Source organism: Hordeum vulgare, chromosome 2H (genome assembly GCF_904849725.1).
Source record: "Hordeum vulgare subsp. vulgare chromosome 2H, MorexV3_pseudomolecules_assembly, whole genome shotgun sequence".
NCBI classification, from domain to species: Eukaryota; Viridiplantae; Streptophyta; class Magnoliopsida; order Poales; family Poaceae; genus Hordeum; species Hordeum vulgare.
In genome coordinates, this window is record NC_058519.1 from 295,275,039 (window position 1) to 295,293,650 (window position 18,612).

Below are 18,612 nucleotides of genomic sequence, written 5' to 3' on the forward strand. Positions count from 1 at the left end.
TTGTAGTCCTTGCAGACCTTGACCCAAAGGAGGTTGTGCGCGTACCCACATCCGCGGAACGGCAAGGTGGGAGAAGAAGAAGGCGCTGGCGGCCGGAGTTCGTCCTGAAAGAAGGTACCGCCGCCGGCCAAGCAATTGCAACCCTGCCCCTCCCTTAGTTTAAGCCATCGTACAACTACGCCGGCCATCTAAAGGGTCGTCAACTCACCGGTCCATTTGAGGAGCCCATGTCTATCGTTGTCCAGCCACTGTTCAGCAGAATGCCTCCCCCATGTTCGACGGCGCCACCAACAAGGATATGATGAACACGATCCACGATGGCGGCGGACAAGTCAAGGACCTCTACTCGCCAATGCCGCAGCAAGAGCTGCACCCAAACACTGAGCAGTCGGATGGCGATGCAAAGAAGAAGAGGGGCAACATGCACAATTACAGGGAGGATGAATTGGTGTGTTTTGCGTGGTTGGCCACTAGTGTTGATCCGTTTCAATTCACGGGGCAAAAGAGCTTGCCTTTTTAGCAGAGTGTGCATTTGCAAAGTCAACAGCCCATCGATGGTACCATTCAATTGCAACTACACGAGTATTGTGGCGCGTATAAACAAATGAAAACCCGGCGGACAAGTGGCGCATCACTCCTCAAGCTCGTAAGTTTTGCAGCTTGTTGCTTTTGTGTTGGTCATTTGATTGATTTGCTCAATGTTGCAACTTATTCATCATGCCATTGTCTTGCATGCTAGCCTGATAAGGAACGAACCTCAAGGCAAGATTTGATCTATTGTTGTGGCCCGATGAACGAACCTCAAGGCGAGATTTCATCTATTGTTGCGATCCAATCTTTCACGGCACTCCACCTTCAGAAGCAGTAGTCTCCCGTTCGTGCACGCAATGTACATGAAATAGAGGGTTAGAACCTTGTGGTTCGGCACAAGAAAACCAATCTGGACAACAGAAACTCACGCGCACCTCAAGCAAGATTCGATATGTTGTGCGACCCGATCTTTCACGACACTCCACCTTCAACAATAGTAGTCTCTCGCCGATGCACGCGATGTACACAAAATAGAGGGTTTGAAGCTTGTGAATCAGCACGAGATAACCAATCTGGACGACGACAACTCATGCGCACGATAATTTCTATGTATACAAATTCCCCCAAAACTCGATAATGGTGTCTACCCTAAAAAAACACAATGTGCTTATTATCAAAAACATAACCTTAGTCTTTACAACGATGCACCCTGGCTTTTATGACTTCGCCTAAGGGCCTCACACACGCACACCAAAACAGGACTCCTACATCTTGGGAGTTACCGTATCTTGAAATAAACTAACTAAACTAACATTAATTGCCTGTTGCGCCTTCTCTTTATTGATTTGTTAACTGACAGGTGGACCCAACCTGTCACACATAAGCAAAGAAAATCACACGGTTTGGCCATCCAGATCACGTCAATATTTTCCTTGCGAGCCAAGAACAAAAATAGAAACTTAACCTTCATTGTCTCTTTCTTAAACCAGGATGGACCCTTCATATCTAGTTCCCTTTGGTAAACTATCGGAGAGAAGCCAACTCTTTCATCGCTAACGAGTCTGATGCTTACACGTTGAATAACCATGAGACCGTTATCTCTCCTCTTCCATATATCAAGTGTGCTAGTGTACACATCGTTTCTTTCATGCACATACATAGTTTGGTACTCCCTCTGTTCCGATGCTTACACGTTGAATAACCATGAGACCGTTATCTCTCATCTTCCATATATCAAGTGTGCTAGTGTACACATCCTTTCTTTCATGCACATAAATAGTTTGGTACTCCCTCTATTCCATAATTCTTGTCGTGATTTTCACTAAAACCACTGACAAGAATCATGGAACGGAGGGAGTAGTTCCTAATTAATCCCTGGTTGACAGGCATGCATGCATGCAGCCAATCCTTCTCTGCTTATCTGTACCTAAGCCATGCAAGGTACCAACATGCATGAACATAACTTCAACTAGACATGCAACCTCCTTCTAGCACTTGTCACCAAAACTAATGTATTTTGGTAGGTAAATACCTCTGGCCTTCAAATCATCAGCATACAGAAAAGTTTGATGAACAATGAAAACACCGACATTAGTCGTGGCTATATCATCCTCTCCCTCTTGAAACCAAATCTTCCTTGGTTTCGAGTCGATCTCTTCATCAATATTTTCATCTCGATCTCTTCCCCTAGCTTTTAGTACTTTAGACCTTCAAGTTGGAATCTTCATGCTCTTTCCTCTTCTCTTGGTATTTTTCCCTCCATGTAATGAAATGCTCCTCATCTATGGGCACAACATTGTACTTTTTACCCTTCTTGATGGTATATCTATGTGTGTGACAATCATATGCAACATCGTGCTCTTTGTACCATGGCTCGCCCAACAATAAGTGACATGAAACCAGCGGTGTCGGAATCACGTCGCACAAAACCTCACAAAAGAATATTCCCAACAAAAATGATACCTTGGTATGTTGCGTGATGGTGAGCTCATCATGACCCCCAATGCAGAGAGCACGGTTGCGATCGTGTTGTTGTCGGTAGATCCAGCTTCTTCACCATCTCGATGCTTGCAGCTTTGATTAGACTCATGTGGTGAATCGTCGTGGCACATAATCTCTCGTGTGCCACAACTCGAGTATGAAAAAGCCCATCCCTTCAACCTTCCTCCTTCAGTTAAAATCTATTGATAATTCGGCCACCTCCTCCTCCAATTGAAGATGATGGAGAAGTTCGAGGTCATCATGGCGAAGGAAGAGGCGACTGTCAAGCACAATGAGGTGGAGGGAAAGAAAGCAGGGAGGTTTGACATGTTCACTGATATGCAAAACAATAAGCTTAGGCTCAAGGAGCAAAAGATTGATACAAAAGCCAAGCCGAGGCGCGGAAGTTTTTGTTTGTGAAGACGGTGGACTTGTAGCGTGATGCAGCGAAGTTTGTTCAAGAGTACCGTGCCAGCATGTACAAACGCTTTGTGCAAAAGGAAGGTGAATAGTAGGCCAAAACTTGTGGTATTTGGCACGGACATCCGGACTAGGGGCTTTGGGATCGATGGATGTACAGAACTTGATGAACATATGCTTTTTTTTGTAGTTGCATTTGTTTGCAGCTATTTAAATGTATGGTTGAATTGCTATTGGTGTGGATAAATTTCTCAAAGGGAGGACGTCAGACAAGGGGCGGACATTTGATGACTATGGTTGGATGGTCGGCGCCCCGCCGGCTGTCCGCGGACACGTCCGGACGTCTCCGCGGACATTTGATGATGTTCAACGGGCAGCGGCCAATCTACATAGGCAGCCGCACCGGGTCACCAATGATGGAGCTGGGTACCCCCTGTCAGCCCCATCCTCTAGGTCGGCCTCTAGTCTCCAGATCGTCATGGTTGTGACCAAGCTCCAGCCTCGTGTCGTTATTTCACGTCGAAGGGGTGCGATGAGGAGAAAACGGTGGAAATAAGTGTGCTAAGTGTAAAGCCCACAAAGACTCACTGCCTGTAGGCTGAGTCCAGCCAAGACAAGAGGCTTCACCGAGCGACGAGGGATGCATGCATGAGAGCTGGATGATCGATACAATTCCTAGCGCCGCCAATGGATGCCTCCTCGAGGCTCCTTCCCACGCCTCCTCCTCTCCTGGACTTGAAAGCCTTCTCTTTCCCGCCGCCGCCGCTGTTGAACATTGCTCGGCTCCTCCTCCACAACACTGTTGGATGCTCCCTCAATGGACCTGCTCCCTGGTCCGCTGCTCTTTACTCCAGCTGTTGGCGATGGATTGGGAGAGGAGGCAGAGAAAGTAGAAATTTCGGTGGCGACGGCACGTGACCTGCCTACATCACGACCAACCGCAAGCGCAAACGGTATAAGTAATGATCAGCAGCAGCAGGTCTTCCTTCCCCCTGTTCAAGGGCTCATCCTCTGTTTACATTTTGTTATGCCACACTATGCATGAATTTGAAACGTACAGTAGAAAAAAAATATAGAAGACACTTCTGCTGAGATTTACATCCATAATTAAGAATTGGGTCACATGTTGTAGGTGTCGCTTGGTATTATGGAGTCAGAACTGAGGCATCTGTTAGCATAATCTAGCTGCACCTAGATGCCAGTCTTCAGTTAGCTCCTCGGGTTCAGAGAATAACGTAGCGTAGGTTCTGTTAGCGCTTTTTTTTCCCTTCGCAGCTAGTTTCAGTTAGGCAGCGCCGTAAGACGCGTTATGTGCGATCTGTGGCAGCAATGTAGGAGTGCCAGAAGCATGCTAGAGGTCATGGGATGGCACGATCTGGTACCCAAAGGAAGTCTCGCTGCATGTTCGGTTCAATCGATGAATAAAAGGATCAGAAACAGAAAAGCTGCTTAGTTGTTCGCAGCACAAAATACTTATCTCTCGCACCCTCGTTCTCAGTTTCGGCTGCTCGAACAACAATTGGCATCAGAGCCATTAAGGATCCATGGCGGGATCGCAAGCCTCACCGCAGGGAGGCGGTGGTCGTGGCGGTAGCGGCGGCGATCAACGCGTCGGCTCTAGGTCTCCACCGCATCGGCACATGGCATCACACTCGCCTGCACCATGTCGTGGCCGCCGAGGAGATCTAGTGGTATGCGAGCGAGTGGTGAGGGAGAGCGGAGGCTCTGCCCAATACTCGACACTCACTCACACCAACTACGTCAACTGGGCCATGGTGATGCGCGTGCAACTGCAGGCTCAGGGCCTGTGGGAGGTCGTGGAGTACGGCGTCCGCGACCGCGATGATCGCGCGGCCCTGGCCGAGCTTTTCCCCACAGTCCCCCCCCCCCCTCGGATGATCCGAGCCCTCGCCGGCAAGGACTCCGCCAAGGAGGCATGGGAGACCCTAAGGACGATGTGCATGCGCACCAAAAGTGTGCAGGAGGCGAAGGCGCAGACTCGCCGCCTCGAGTTCGAGGAGATTCGTTTCCGTGATGGTGAGTCCATTGAGGATTTTTCTCTTCGTCTTACAGTGATCCTCAACGAGCTGGAGCTCTTGAAAGACCCGGTGACGAAGTACCGCGCCGTGCTGAAGTTCCTCTGCATGGTGCCTCACAAGTTTCGGCAGATGGCGATGGCCATCGAGTCCTTCGTCGAACTGGAGACACTCTCGATCGAGGAACTCTGCGGGCGCCTGGAGTCTATGGAAGAAGCTACGCCCTGGACGACGTCGATCGCGGCGTCGGCGAGCTCCTCATGGAGAGGGAGTGGAACGCTCGTCAACACCACCAAGGACGGGGCTCGTCCTCCGGGCCCATGGACGGCAAGGGACAACACAGTCCGCGAGCGCAAGGCGGCGAGCATGGTGGTGGACGCGGGGCCGGCGGCAAGAAGCCTGTCGGCATGAAGCGAAAGGGAAAGTGCCGCTATTACGGTATCCCCGGCCACTAGGCCAGGGAATGCCGCACGGCGGAACGAGATCGCTAGAATTAGGGCAAGGCGGCAAACCTTGCCGAGGCGGAGGTGTAGGCGCCAGCACTCCTGCTGGCGACTGGCGACGACGGCGAACGCCCCGGTCAAGGAGCGGGCATGGCAGTCGAGCGACACGTGATCCCGTGGCGCGCCCAGGCGGTCTTCCTCAACGAGGAGCGCGTCGTCCCCACCGCCACCGATGCACAGGGCGCTTGGTACCTCGATACGGGGCCAGCAGCCATATGACCAGAACGCGCGACGCGTTCCTCAACCTTAACGAGACGGTGCACGGCTCCGTGCGCTTCGCTCCCTAGTCACAATTTGTGGCAAGGGGAGCATCATGTTCCGGTGCACCAATGGCAACCAACGGGTGCTCGTAGATGTGTACTTCATCCCCAAGCTACGCGCCAACATCATCTCCATCGGCCAGCTCGATGAGAACGGCTACAAGTCTGCGATCGAGGACAACCACCTGTGTGTTCGACAAGTAGCGATAGCTCCTGGTGCGTGTCAGGCGCGCCGCGAACCGCCTGTGACGGTTGCACGATCAGGAAGCAGCACCGCCTCGCGTTCCCGCGTGCAAGTACACACCGCTCAGTGCACGCCCTGGACCTGGTGCACACCGACCTCGGCGGCCCGATCAAGCTAGCGACAGCCGGTGGTAATCAGTATTTTCACCTAGTCGTGGATGATTATAGCAGATATATGTGGCTGGAAGTTCTCAGGTCCAAGGACGAGGCGTTCTCGCGGTTCAAGAAGATACAGGTGATTGCCGAGCGAGAGAGGGTTGTCGCCCGCACGTGTTTCTATCAGACCGGGGAGGTGAATTCAACTCCGATGAGTTCAAGGGTTACTGCGAGAAGGGTCACATTGTGCACTACACCACCGCCCCGTACTTGCCGCAGCAAAACGTAGTCGTCCAGCGCCGCAATCTGACGGTGGTTGAGACGGCCTGGTGCATGCTCAAGGGCATGGCCATGCCGGCCAAGTTCTGGGGCGAAGCCGTAAAGTGCGTCGTGTACATCCTCAACAAAGCTCCAACGAGGAGCCTCAACGTCGTAACTGTTAAGCTTCATGCACTAGCCAACGCAACCAAAAGTCCGAACTGATGGAAAGGGCTAGTGCAATCCACATATATTTTAACACCCCCTCTCACGTGTGACGGGGAATACAAGTCAACACGTGCAACCGGAAGAGAGTTACGACGCGCAAAACTCACGTATGACTCAAGAGGCCTCTACGTGGACACAAAGGGGAGCTACCGGCAATTTTTAATAAATTCCGAAAGCCAGGACTTGAACTCAAGACCTTAGCTCTGATACCATGTTAAGCTTCATGCACTAGCCAACGCAACCAAAAGTCCGAACTGATGGAAAGGGCTAGTGCAATCCACATATATTGTAACAGTAACGTCGTATGAGGCCTGGAAAAAAAGGAAGCCATCCGTGGAGCGCTTGCATACGTTCGGCTACATCGCCCACATGAAGAAGACGGACCCGGTCTGATGAAGCTCTCCGACCGCTCCGTGCTCACCGTGTTCGTCGGCTACGAGGAGGGCTCAAAGTCCTATCGAGCGTACGACCCCGCGACAAATCAACTATACGTCACACGCAATCTTGTTGTCGGACCCCTAGGACCGGGAGTACCTAGGCCCGTCGGCATGCGGCCCCGGGCATGACGCGGCAGGATAAGCCTGGTTTGGCCCATCGGCAAGCCCGGCAAAGAGGACCCTCGCGAGGGCCCTTGCCTCGCGAGGCGAGCTCTTGAAGATCGTCGCCAAGGGCCTCGGGAGGGCATCCGCCGCGAGGTTCCCCCTGAGGCCCTCGCGGAGCGGGCCTACCGAGCACGATTTAGTAGGGTCCCATGACCCAGCTCCTTCACGTGGATGAGGCAGGCCGTGCAGGCGGCGCAGGAGCGGTGCCAGCGAACGCGTACGGGGAGGGTTTCCCCTTTCGTGCTAAGGCCGGGACAGCTGGCGTGCCCCCGAAGCGACTCCCAAAGGTTTCCCGTTCGGTGCTAGGAGACTAAAGCCGGAGGCTCCGCAGGACAGAGGTCATCCCCGAGCCCACCAGCGCGTCATGAAGAGAAGCTTTTGCAGGCGAAGACCACCTTTGTCAAGGCGGACTGCAGTCCTGTCCCCTTTCAAAAATGGTCGTTGTGGCAACCCTTCCCGCCAATGTTTTCGGGGGAAGAGGACCAAGGCCAATATATAAGAGAGGCCCGGCCTCCGTAGAAGGGATCCAATTTCGTCCCCGGGCTAGGGTAAGAACCCACCTTTGTACTTGTCTTCCACCTCAAGCAATCCCACCACAAGCAGGAGTAGGGTTTTACACCGTGAGGTGGCCCGAACCTGGATAAACTGCCGTGTGTCTCAGCTCGTCTCCCTAGCCCGTGCCACCGGAGAGCCGCCGTGAAGCCGCGAGGTAGAACAGGGTAGGAGAGCGAGCGCACCCCAGTGTTCGAACCTTTCCTTGGGTCTACGGAGCCCCGATTCCGACACTTGTGTTCGAGGAGCGCCGACCGTGTCCGTGGGCCGCGGACTACGCAGCAACGCCCAATCAGATGGCCTCGTCATCGTCCTTCTCCGTGACATACAACACCGAGACAGGCGGCAACATCGTCAACAGTGAAGACGAGTCGGTGTTGTTAGAGTTATAATATAAGTCATGTACCCCTTTGTATTTATCCCGTTGTATAAGGGGTTTCCTGCATATGTTCCACACCTATACATGTATATATATCGGCCTATGGCCTCATGGGAATACAAGTTGCATATTCCTAACATGGTATTAGAGCCTTAGGGTTTTTTCTTTGCACGCGCAACTCGTGCTCCGATCCAATCCCTTGTCCACGCTGCAGCCGGATCTCCTCCTGCTGCTTCCTCTCTTCCCGCAGTCGGATCCCCTCCTGCGAGTCTTCAGCAGGACGTCGCCGGATCCCCTCCTGTTCTTCCTGCAGATCGAACCAGCCTCCTCCTGCTTTCGTCGGATCGACGAATCTGCCAGGTCCCGCTCCAGATCGATCTCGCCAGGCTGCAGGTCCCGCTCGATCTCCTCCTCCAGCTCTCGCCGGATCGACGCCAGCTGCAGGTCCTGGTCGAAGACTCTGCCAGCCGCTAGCCGCCCCAATCCACCGTCATACAGGCCTCCAGCCGTCGCCTCTCTGCTCGAAGGCTCGATCTCCGCCGGCCTGTCCCGCTTCACCAGATCGAAGGCCACCCCGTCTCCCGCAGGATCCAGCCGCCGGCTGCACCGGCTCGCCGCTCCGTCTCCCGCCGGCCGTCCCATCTCCCGCTGGATCGCTGCCCCATCTCCCGCCGGATTCAGTCGTCGGCTGCACCGGCTCCCCCTCCTGCCAGATCTCCTCTTGTGTGCTGTTGCTGGTTCTCCTCCTGCTGCCGGATCTCGACCGCTGTTGCTGGATCTCCTCCTGCTGCCGGATCTCGACCGCTGCTGCTGGATCACGTTGTTTCCGTGGTCTCTTGCTGTTTCGATCACGTGGTCAACTGCTGCTGTTGAGGGCTGATTCCAAAAAAAAATGGTCTACACCAGCATGCAACGTTGCAGTCCCTTGCTTCCCGTGACTCCTGACGGCTGTGCTGGTAGTTCTTCTGTTGCTCCTACGAGCTCTACATATGGTGATTGTCGCTTTACACCGACTCCTCTCGCGACTTTCATCGGTGCATGTCGCTCTTCCCCGACGCCTCTCGCGACTTTCACCGGTTGTCCTGGTGCCTATGACTCCATGGACTGCTCTTCGTCCACGCGTCTTCCCTTGGCGCTTGATGCTTGTCTGCACACGGCCTCGTCTTCTCCACCAGTCTTTGCCGACGATACTGGACATGCTACACCGCCATATTTAGCGGCTTCCACAGGTGGTGGTGGTCGCTTCTCTCCTCGTGCCATTACGCCGTCTACTTCAGTTGTGTACTTCACCGAGGACGAGATTGCGCGACTTCGCGCCCTGCTGCTTGCCTTCGACTCTCCGTTGTCGGGTGTGTCTACATCGACATCTTCAGTTGTGCCCCTGACTGAGCAGAAGATTGGACGATTTCGATGTCTGCTAGCTCCATCTTTTGTTTCTTCATCGACAGGTTCTGTTGGTTCTGTTAAGGACTCTTCTGGCATTGTGAGACCACCTTCTACACACGCAGGTACATCTCCGTGGGTTCTTGATACTGGAGCATCTTTTCATATGACTCATGATTCATCCACTCTGTCATCTACTCGACCTCTTGATTCTCCTGTTCATGTTCTTACTGCTAATGGTACTTCTCTTCCGGTTACTGGCCGAGGCACTCTTGGCACTTCATCTTTTCATGTTCTCGATGTTGCTCATGTTCCTCGGCTTACCATGCAGCTCCTTTCTGGTGGCCAGATTGTTGACTCTGGTTGTCGGGTCATTCTTGACTTTGACTCATGTTCAGTTCTGGACCGTCACACTGGTGCTCTTCTTGGTGCTGGCCCCCGGCGCCGTGACTCTCAGGGTCTCTGGGAGCTTTACTGGCTTCACCTTCCATCCGCTGCCACAGCAGCCAGTCTCTCCTCCTCTGTTGCCTTGTCTACCAGCTCTTTTCAACAGTGGCATCATCGTCTGGGTCATTTATGTGGCTCCCGTCTCTCATCCTTAGTTCGACGTGGTCTTTTTGGATCCGTCTCCGGTGGTGTGTCTTTAGACTGTCAGGGCTGTCGGCTTGGTAAACAGGTTCAGTTACCTTATCCTCATAGCGAGACTATGTCTCAGCGTCCTTTTGACCTTGTTCACTCGGATGTTTGGGGCCCAGCTCCCTTTTCCTCGAAGGGAGGCCATCGCTACTATATTATCTTTATAGATGATTTCTCTCGATACACGTGGATCTATTTTATGTCTTCTCGTAGTGAGGTATTATCTATCTATAAGCGTTTTGCTGCCATGGTTCACACTCAGTTCTCTATGCCTATTCGTGTGTTCCGTGCTGATTCTGCTGGAGAGTATATCTCCAAGATGTTGCGTGGATTTCTCGCTGAGCAGGGTACACTTGCTCAGTTCTCTTGTCCTGGTGCTCATGCTCAGAATGATGTGGCTGAGCGCAAGCATCGTCACCTTCTTGAGACGGCTCGTGCGATGATGATTGCTGCCTCTCTTCCGCCTCATTTCTGGGTTGAGGCCGTCACCACCTCCACCTATCTCATCAATCTACAACCTTCTGCTGCTCTACAGGTGGTGTTCCTTTTGAACGTCGTTTTGATCGTTCTCCCGATTATTCGATGCTTCGCCTGTTTGGTTGTGTTTGCTATGTTCTTCTTGCCCCTCGCGAACACACCAAACTGACCGCTCAGTCTGTTGAGTGTGTCTTCTTAGGCTACAGTGATGAGCATAAGGGCTATCGTTGTTGGGATCCTATCAGTCGTAGGATGCGTATCTCTCGGGATGTGACTTTTGACGAGTCTCATCCCTTCTACCCACGCCCATCTTCCTCAACCTTTTCAGTGGAGGATATCTCTTTCCTCACTTTTCCTGATACACCTCTCACCCTCATCGAGCCTTTGCCTATTCGTTCCGCTCCCTCTGCTTCTCCACCTCTTGTCGATTTGCTACCACCATCTCCCACGGTTTCCTCTCCTGGCATGTCACCGGATTCTGCACCTTCATCTCCGGTGACTTCTACGTCTTCACCCCCCGATTCTACCTTGGTGATTCCCCCTTGCATTCTTCCATCTTTTCCTCAGTGTTACACTCGTCGTTCACGTCATGTGGATGCCTCTATGGATGCCTCTGCGGATGTGTCGTCATCCTCATCTCAACCTCCCTATGCCTTAGGTTCTCGCCCTTGTCCGCCTGTTGATCGCCTTGGATCTCCCACCATTGGTGCTGCTGTTCTTGAGCCGACTTCCTATCGCCAGGCTGTTGTTCATCCTGAATGGCAGTTTGCGATGGTAGAGGAGATTGCTGCTCTTGAACGCACTGGTACGTGGGATATTGTTTCCCTTCCTCCCGGAGTCCGTCCCATCACTTGTAAGTGGGTCTACAAGGTTAAGACTCGCTCTGATGGTTCTCTTGAGCGTCACAAAGCTCGTCTTGTGGCTCGTGGTTTTCAGCAGGAACATGGTCATGATTATGACGAGACTTTTGCTCCTGTGGCCCATATGACCACTGTTCGTACACTTCTTGTCGTGGCCTCTGCACGCCACTGGTCTATATCTCAACTTGATGTTAAGAATGCCTTTCTTAATGGTGAGCTGCGTAAGGAGGTGTACATGCAGCCACCACCTGGATATTTTGTTCCTGATGGCATGGTATGTCGTCTTCGTCGCTCTCTCTATGGCCTTAAGCAAGCCCCTCGCGCCTGGTTTGAGCGTTTTGCCTCTGTGGTGACTGTCGCTGGTTTTTCAGCGAGTGCTCATAATCCAGCATTGTTTATTCACCTTTCTCCTCATGGTCGGACTCTTCTTCTTCTCTATGTTGATGACATGATCATCACTGGGGATGACCCCGAGTATATTGCCTTTGTAAAGGCCCGTCTTAGTGAGCAGTTTCTTATGTCTGATCTTGGACCTCTTCGCTACTTTCTTGGGATTGAAGTCTCTTCTACCTCTGATGGCTTTTTTATATCCAAGGAAAAGTATATCCAAGATCTTCTTGCTCGTGCTGCTCTTACTGACGAGCGCATTGTTGAGACTCCGTGCTACTGATGGTGATCCCCTGCCTGACCCGACGCGTTATCGTCATCTTGTTGGCATTGTCTATCTAGTTGTCACTCGTCCGGATATCTCTTATCCGGTTCATATTTTGAGTCAGTTCGTCTCCGCTCCCACATCGGTTCACTATAGTCATCTCCTTCGTGTTCTCCGATATCTTCGGGGCACGATCTCTCACCGTCTATTCTTTCCTCGCTCCAGGTCTTTATAGATTCAGGCCTATTCGGATGCTACTGGAAGACGAAGAAACAAATTGCAGTTTCCCGTTCGAGTGCAGAGGCTGAGTTGCGAGCGATGGCTCTTTTGACGGCAGAGGTGACTTGGTTACGGTGGTTACTTCAGGATTTTGGTGTTTCTGTCACTACACCGACTCTGCTCTTATCTGACAGTACAGGTGCTATTAGCATTGCGCGTGATCCTGTGAAGCATGAGCTCACCAAGCATATTGGTGTTGATACTTTCTATGTGCGCGCTGGTGTGCAGGATCAGGTTATTGCTCTTCAGTATGTGCCTTCCGAGTTATAGTTGGCGGATTTCCTGACGAAGGCCCAGACTAGAGCGCAACATGGCTTGTATCTCTCCAAACTCAGTGTTGTTCAACCACCATGAGTTTGAGGGGGGGTGTTAGAGTATATATAATATAGCCATGTACCCCTTTGTATTTATCCCGTTGTATAAGGGGTTTCCTGCATATGTTCCACACATGTACATGTATATATATATCGGCCTATGGCCTCATGGGAATACAATTTGCATATTCCTAACAGGTGTAACACGTCTCACCATGCGCAGTCGAGCCATCCACGCTGGTGAGCGCCATGCCGAAGCCTGAAGTGGAGCTGTGATCGCCTCCCTCTCATGACAGCGCACTTGACGCGGCTGTCGACGAGGAGGGACTACTATGGTAGAGGCACCTAATGAACGTGTACGACACCACCAAGTCCGTACTTATGCCGGAGGCCACGCCTGATCCAGGTTTCGACGATGACGACCACGAGACCATGTGCCTCATCGCAGCTGACAAACCCATGAGCGTGGAGCAGGCGCTTGTGGCACCGGAGTGGAAGGCGGCCATGCATGAGGAGATGCGGGCCATCGCCGACAACGACACATGGGCACCGGTCGTGCTCCCGTCGGGTGTCGGGCGATCGGCCTCAAGTGGGTCTTCAAGCTCAAGAAGGACCCTGACGGCAACGTCATCAAATACAAGGCCATGCTCGTCGTCAAGGGATATGCACAATGCCAGGGGGTGGACTTCGATGAGGTGTTTGCTCCGGTGGCGCGGATGGAGACCGTGCGCATGCTGATCGCGCTTCCGCGCACGCGAGCTGGCAAGTCCAACATATGGATATCAAGTCTGCCTTCCTGAACGGCGACCTCGCTGAGGAGGTTTACGTCCAGCAGCCTGACGGTTTCGTCAACTCCGATGATCCACGCTTCATCCTCAAGCTCAGCAAAGCCCTGTATGGGCTACGGCAGGCACCGCGCATGGTACGCAAAATTTGACGCGTCCCTCTGTGAACTTGGGTTTGTGCGCAGTCCCCTGGAGCATGTCGTGTACCGATGCGGCAAAGACACCTCGTACCTGCTAGTGGGTGTCTATGTGGACGACCTGATTATCACCGGCACAGACGGCAATGACATCCTAGCATTCAAGGCTGAGATGTAGCGCTTGTTCAAGATGAGCGACCTCAGGTTGTTGTCATACTACCTCAGCATCAAAGTGAAGCAAGAGCGCGGCAAGATCACGCTCTGCCAAAAGGGCTATGCGAAGAAAGTGCTCCAGCGAGCAGGCATGGGTGGCTGCAACCCATGCCACACTCCGATGGTAGTGAGGCTCAGATTCAGCAAGGAAGATGGTGCACCACCCGCGGACGCAGTAGAGTACCGAAGCATCATTGGGTGCCTCCACTACCTCGTCAACACACGCCCGAACATCGCTCTGGTCGTCGGCATGAATTGTCGCTACACGGAGGCCCCGAGCTGCAAAAGCAGATCCTCAGGTACATTCAAGGCACCATGCACTACGGATGCTACTACAAGAGAGGGGCAAGTACGCCCTCACTCGTCGGCTACAGCGACAGTGATCTCACCGGCGACGTGAACGATCGGAAGAGCACGTCCGGTGTAGTGTTCTTCCTAGGGGGGAGCACTATCACCTGGACCTCGCAGAAGGTGGTGGCAACGTCGTCATGCGAGGTGGAGTACGTGGCTGCAGCGGCGGCGACGTGCCAGGGGTGTGGCTCAGCCGTCTCGTGGCTGATCTGACAGGGCGATCGACGGAGAACTTTCAGCTCTTCGTCAACAACATGTCTGTGATTACCCTGAGCAAAAATCCGGCCCATCACGATCGGAGCAAACACATCGACATCAAGTATCACCATATTCGTCGGTGCATCGAAGAAGGGAAGCTCGACGTAGGTCACATCATAACTGATGGCCAGCTCACCGACATCCTCACCAAGGCGTTGGGGAAGGTCAGATTCATCGAGATGCGGGGAGAAACTTGGTGTCATTTCAGTGCAGCAAGCTTAAGGGGGTGAACTATTAGCATAATCTAGCTGCACCTAGATGTCAGTCTTCATTTAGCTCCTCAGGTTCAGAGAATAACGTAGCGTAGGTTCAGTTAGCGTTTCGTTTTTCCCTTTGCAACTAGTTTCAGTTAGGCAGCGCGTAAGACGCATTCTGTGCAATCCGCGGCAGCAAAGTAGGAGTGCCAGGAGCATGCTCGAGGTCGTGGGATGGCACGATCTGGTAGCCAGGCAAACCTTGCTGCACGTTTGGTTCGATCGCTGAATAAAAGGATCAGAAACAGAAAAGCTGCTTAGTTGTTCGCAGCACAAAATACTTGTCTCTCACGCCCTCATTATCAGCTCCGGCTGCTCGAACAACAACAGCATCAAGTGAGCATGCCAGCGGCAAGAGTCTATGTTGTAGTTTTTAAGACCTTTTTATCCATTTCGTCATGTTTTTAGTAGTTCAATTTCATGAGTTTTGTGGAGTGGACTTGCATTTATACCTTCAGAAATATAGACGTCAAATGTTTCGCCCCGGCTTAAGTTCAATTCCTGGATCCGCCAGGAGTTGGAGTTGCCCTTAGGCACTATTGGCAAATAAAACCAGACAGCTACCCCAAGGCTCACCTACCTGTAATTTAACTATTGCAGCTGCACACATCAGCTGCATTGCGCATTTTCACCCAACTAACACAGGGGAGAGCAGGAGCACGAACAATGCTAACACTGAGAAGTCGAATTTGCTAAAACAATCAATTATGCTTTATGTTAGCCCTTGCTCATCACAATTCAACTTGATCCCCTCTTCTACCACGCAACAAGAAACTACGTCCCATTCGGGTTTCCCCAATTCCAACACCGCTGGATACATTGCCGCACCGGATCCTTACAGGGAACCTTCTAAGTAGGAGAGAACAGGGAGCTCACCAGACCGGTGGTCGGAGGCGGAAGCGGGGGCAGAGTCGCGGACGCCGAGCTCGACCGTGCTTTGGCTCGCGGCCTCCTCGTCGTACGGCTCGCGACTTACCGACCTTCCGGAGGCCATCCCCTACGACGAGGAGATCGGCGGCCCGGCGCTGACGCGACGGGATTTCTTTTTGCGCCGCGGGCCGCCCGGGGGTGGGGGATGATGCAGTCACTCAAACACAATTAGGCCTTTGTTCTCAAGGTTGGAGGGGCGAGAGAAAAGGCGATCCGGACGCGATCCCAACTGCCCCAGCGACACCGGCCGCCACCGGTCCCTGCCTCCTCCGTTGGCCGCTCCGGCGACGTGAGAAGTTACGACCACGGCGTCGGGTTGTAGTTAGGGTTGGCCTAGTGTTTTTCTGGACGCTGTTGGGGTGGTGGGAGCAACGTTCGGGCAAATAAATCTGCCTCAATTCTATTCCCATACCGACGGCGACCTTCGCGGAGGCGTCTCGAAGTTGATGGCAACGTGTGCTGCTCGGTCCTTCAGATCGGCAGCTTGGTCTTCTCGCCGTTCTTCAGATCTGGCGAGATCAGTTTCTCGGTTTGTCGCTGGCGTTCGTGGTTATTCGCGACGGCGCTGGCGGCCGGGGCGAGGTGGTTCTTCTGAAGCGAGGATGCCGGTCCGGAGGTGGTGGATCTGTCGTTCCTCTCCGACTTCGTCGATGGGAGACGACAAATCTTGGTCCAAGACAGCACGAGGACGTCCCCCGGTCTACGTGCCACGGCGATATGTGCCTTGCTGCGTGCAGCGGGCCTGTTCATCGACTCACAAAGCCTCGTTGGCGATGGTGCTTTCTCGGACCATGGAATGGTGGAGGCTCGGTGTCTCCTCCGGCGTTCGCCTCGGCGGTGCTGGAGTTGGGCGTCGGCCGTTTGCTACGGTGGTTGCAGGAAACCCTAGAGATCGTTTTGTATTTCTCGATCTTTTAGGATTTTATTTGCAAATTCAGGATAATCATTTTATCCCGGTTTATTTTTTAGTTTACACGTGTGTTACTTATTGTAACTTGTTTTTTGATTAACGAAATATGCGGTTACTCAAAAAAAATTAGGCCTTGTTCGGCACTAGACTAGAGTATTTACACGTTTTAAAGAGTATTTTATTGGTCCGTATAGAAATTTCTGAAATTCCCAACCGCTCGTTTGATATGTCGGTATTCGACCGGCCCATCTCCAAAATTACATATCGAAACCCTGAATATCCGTGTGAAAGCAGACGCGAGTCACCCCTCGCGAAAATCCTCCCCCGACGACGTCGCGCCCTCCGCCCAACGCTCCCTTCGTCGTCCGTCATTGTCATCTTCCCTTCACTCCATTCGCCGTCCGCCGTTCGTCGTCCGTCCTTCGCACCCTTCACCCTCTGCCATCCGCCCTCTGCCCTTCGACATCCGCCTCCTTTACCGTTCGCCTTTCTCGACTCTGTCCGACAATACCGCCTCCGACGTCGAGCCGGTCCTGCCTCCTCAGCCCTCGTCGCCTCCGACGTTAAGAACTCCATATCTTCCCGTAATCTGGTGTTTTCGCCGATAAGGACTGGTTCCATTTCATCCCTCCTCTCTCCTCCCCTTTTTCTAGGGTTTCACTTGTTGCTTCATCCATTGGCGTGCTTTCTTGGACGGAGTTCTTGCTATTATATGTTTATTACTTGGTTTTGTGAAGATGTAATTTATTTACTGGATAGATTACAAGATTTGGTCTACAGCTTGTAGTCCAAGATAATTGTGCACTAGATGTGAAATTGTAGGTTGTAAGGTTGCTTGGTGCTAAATTTCTCTTGATAATATGTTTGCTTGGGGCTAGCTTTGGTCCGCAGCTTATATTCTAAGATGTACTTACTTGCTTGATTAGAGAGGTGATGCCTTCCTTTATTTAGTTTTGAGTAAATGTGAATATGTCATCTAGGTTGAGAGATGGTAGCGGCTATGCAATGCAGTGTATTTTAACACTAAGATCTCATGAATATGTCACCGTTAAGATCACATGAAACGTTTGTAGGCTTGCTCATACTTATCTATACAATAAATTGGTTATTTTTGTTATGTTTTAAATGGGAAGGGGGCAGCCTGGTTGGACAAGAGCGTATGAATCTTTAATCTACGCGTCAAATTTTGAAAAGAACTTTACATTAATTCATCACATAAATAAGTGCATCTTCTGTTCTAGGGTAGAGTCACTGCATATAAACAAGTGTAAATCTTCCACAAATGAAAGGACATGAGAAGCAGCCAGCTTCGGCCACTCCTAACTCCTGAATGGAGACTCTCCTTTGGATGTGATCTTGGTTGTCTAATTTCACATTTATTTTTGTTTACAATATTATTCAGGTTAAGCCTCTAACTCTCACCATTCTCATCTTAAATTTTGATGCTTCTTCTCAAAGCAACGATGTATGTGTGCAAACTGATGAGTTTTTCTCCTGATGTGGATATGGTTTTTATCTTGCCAACTACTTTGAGTATTGTAACATGTTGAATGGTAGGTTGACTACCTCGCTTACTAATGAGTGGCATTTTTATCATCTTTATGTTTAAGTTGTACAGTTATGCTTATATGAAAAGGCAGAGGCAACAAAATTACATGACTTCTCTATCACCAAATGCATGGATGTGTTAAAACAATGGAGTATGTCACCCGCATCGAGAAGATCAAAGCATTCAATATCTTCAAGGATGCTGCAAACCGTGAAATTTTCATCAATGCCGCTGATGATGATAAAGAGCATGTTGTTATGTGGTTTCGGAGCCAGATGTCCCCATGAGGTATGTTCAAGATTTCAGCTCTCGGGCGTTGACTATAATGCTTCTTCCCCTTTTTCTGCCTTGTATGTGTGCCGGATTCTAACTTCTTTAGATGACTAGATGCATCCATATCTAAGAAACTTCTTTGGAATATATCTCAGATAATTGTTTCTTGTCATATCCAGAGTTGAATATGTAATATGTAATAGGCATCCATATGACATATATTTTTCGATTACTATAAACGTGTATCTTGTCATCCATATGAT

The 18,612-nt window shown here is 51.6% G+C and overlaps 1 protein-coding gene across 1 annotated transcript in view; it reads right to left on the minus strand.

Annotated features, from left to right (window-relative positions):
* The window catches only part of LOC123426122 (folate-biopterin transporter 1, chloroplastic-like), a 62,973-nt gene extending 47,008 nt beyond the window's left edge, over window positions 1-15,965 (minus strand). The window contains exon 1 of the mRNA XM_045109906.1: window positions 15,564-15,965. Within this exon, the coding sequence (XP_044965841.1) occupies window positions 15,564-15,681 (118 nt within the window). The 5' untranslated portion in view covers window positions 15,682-15,965. The remainder of the gene's footprint in view (window positions 1-15,563) is intronic.
* Window positions 15,966-18,612: the final 2,647 nt, after the last annotated feature.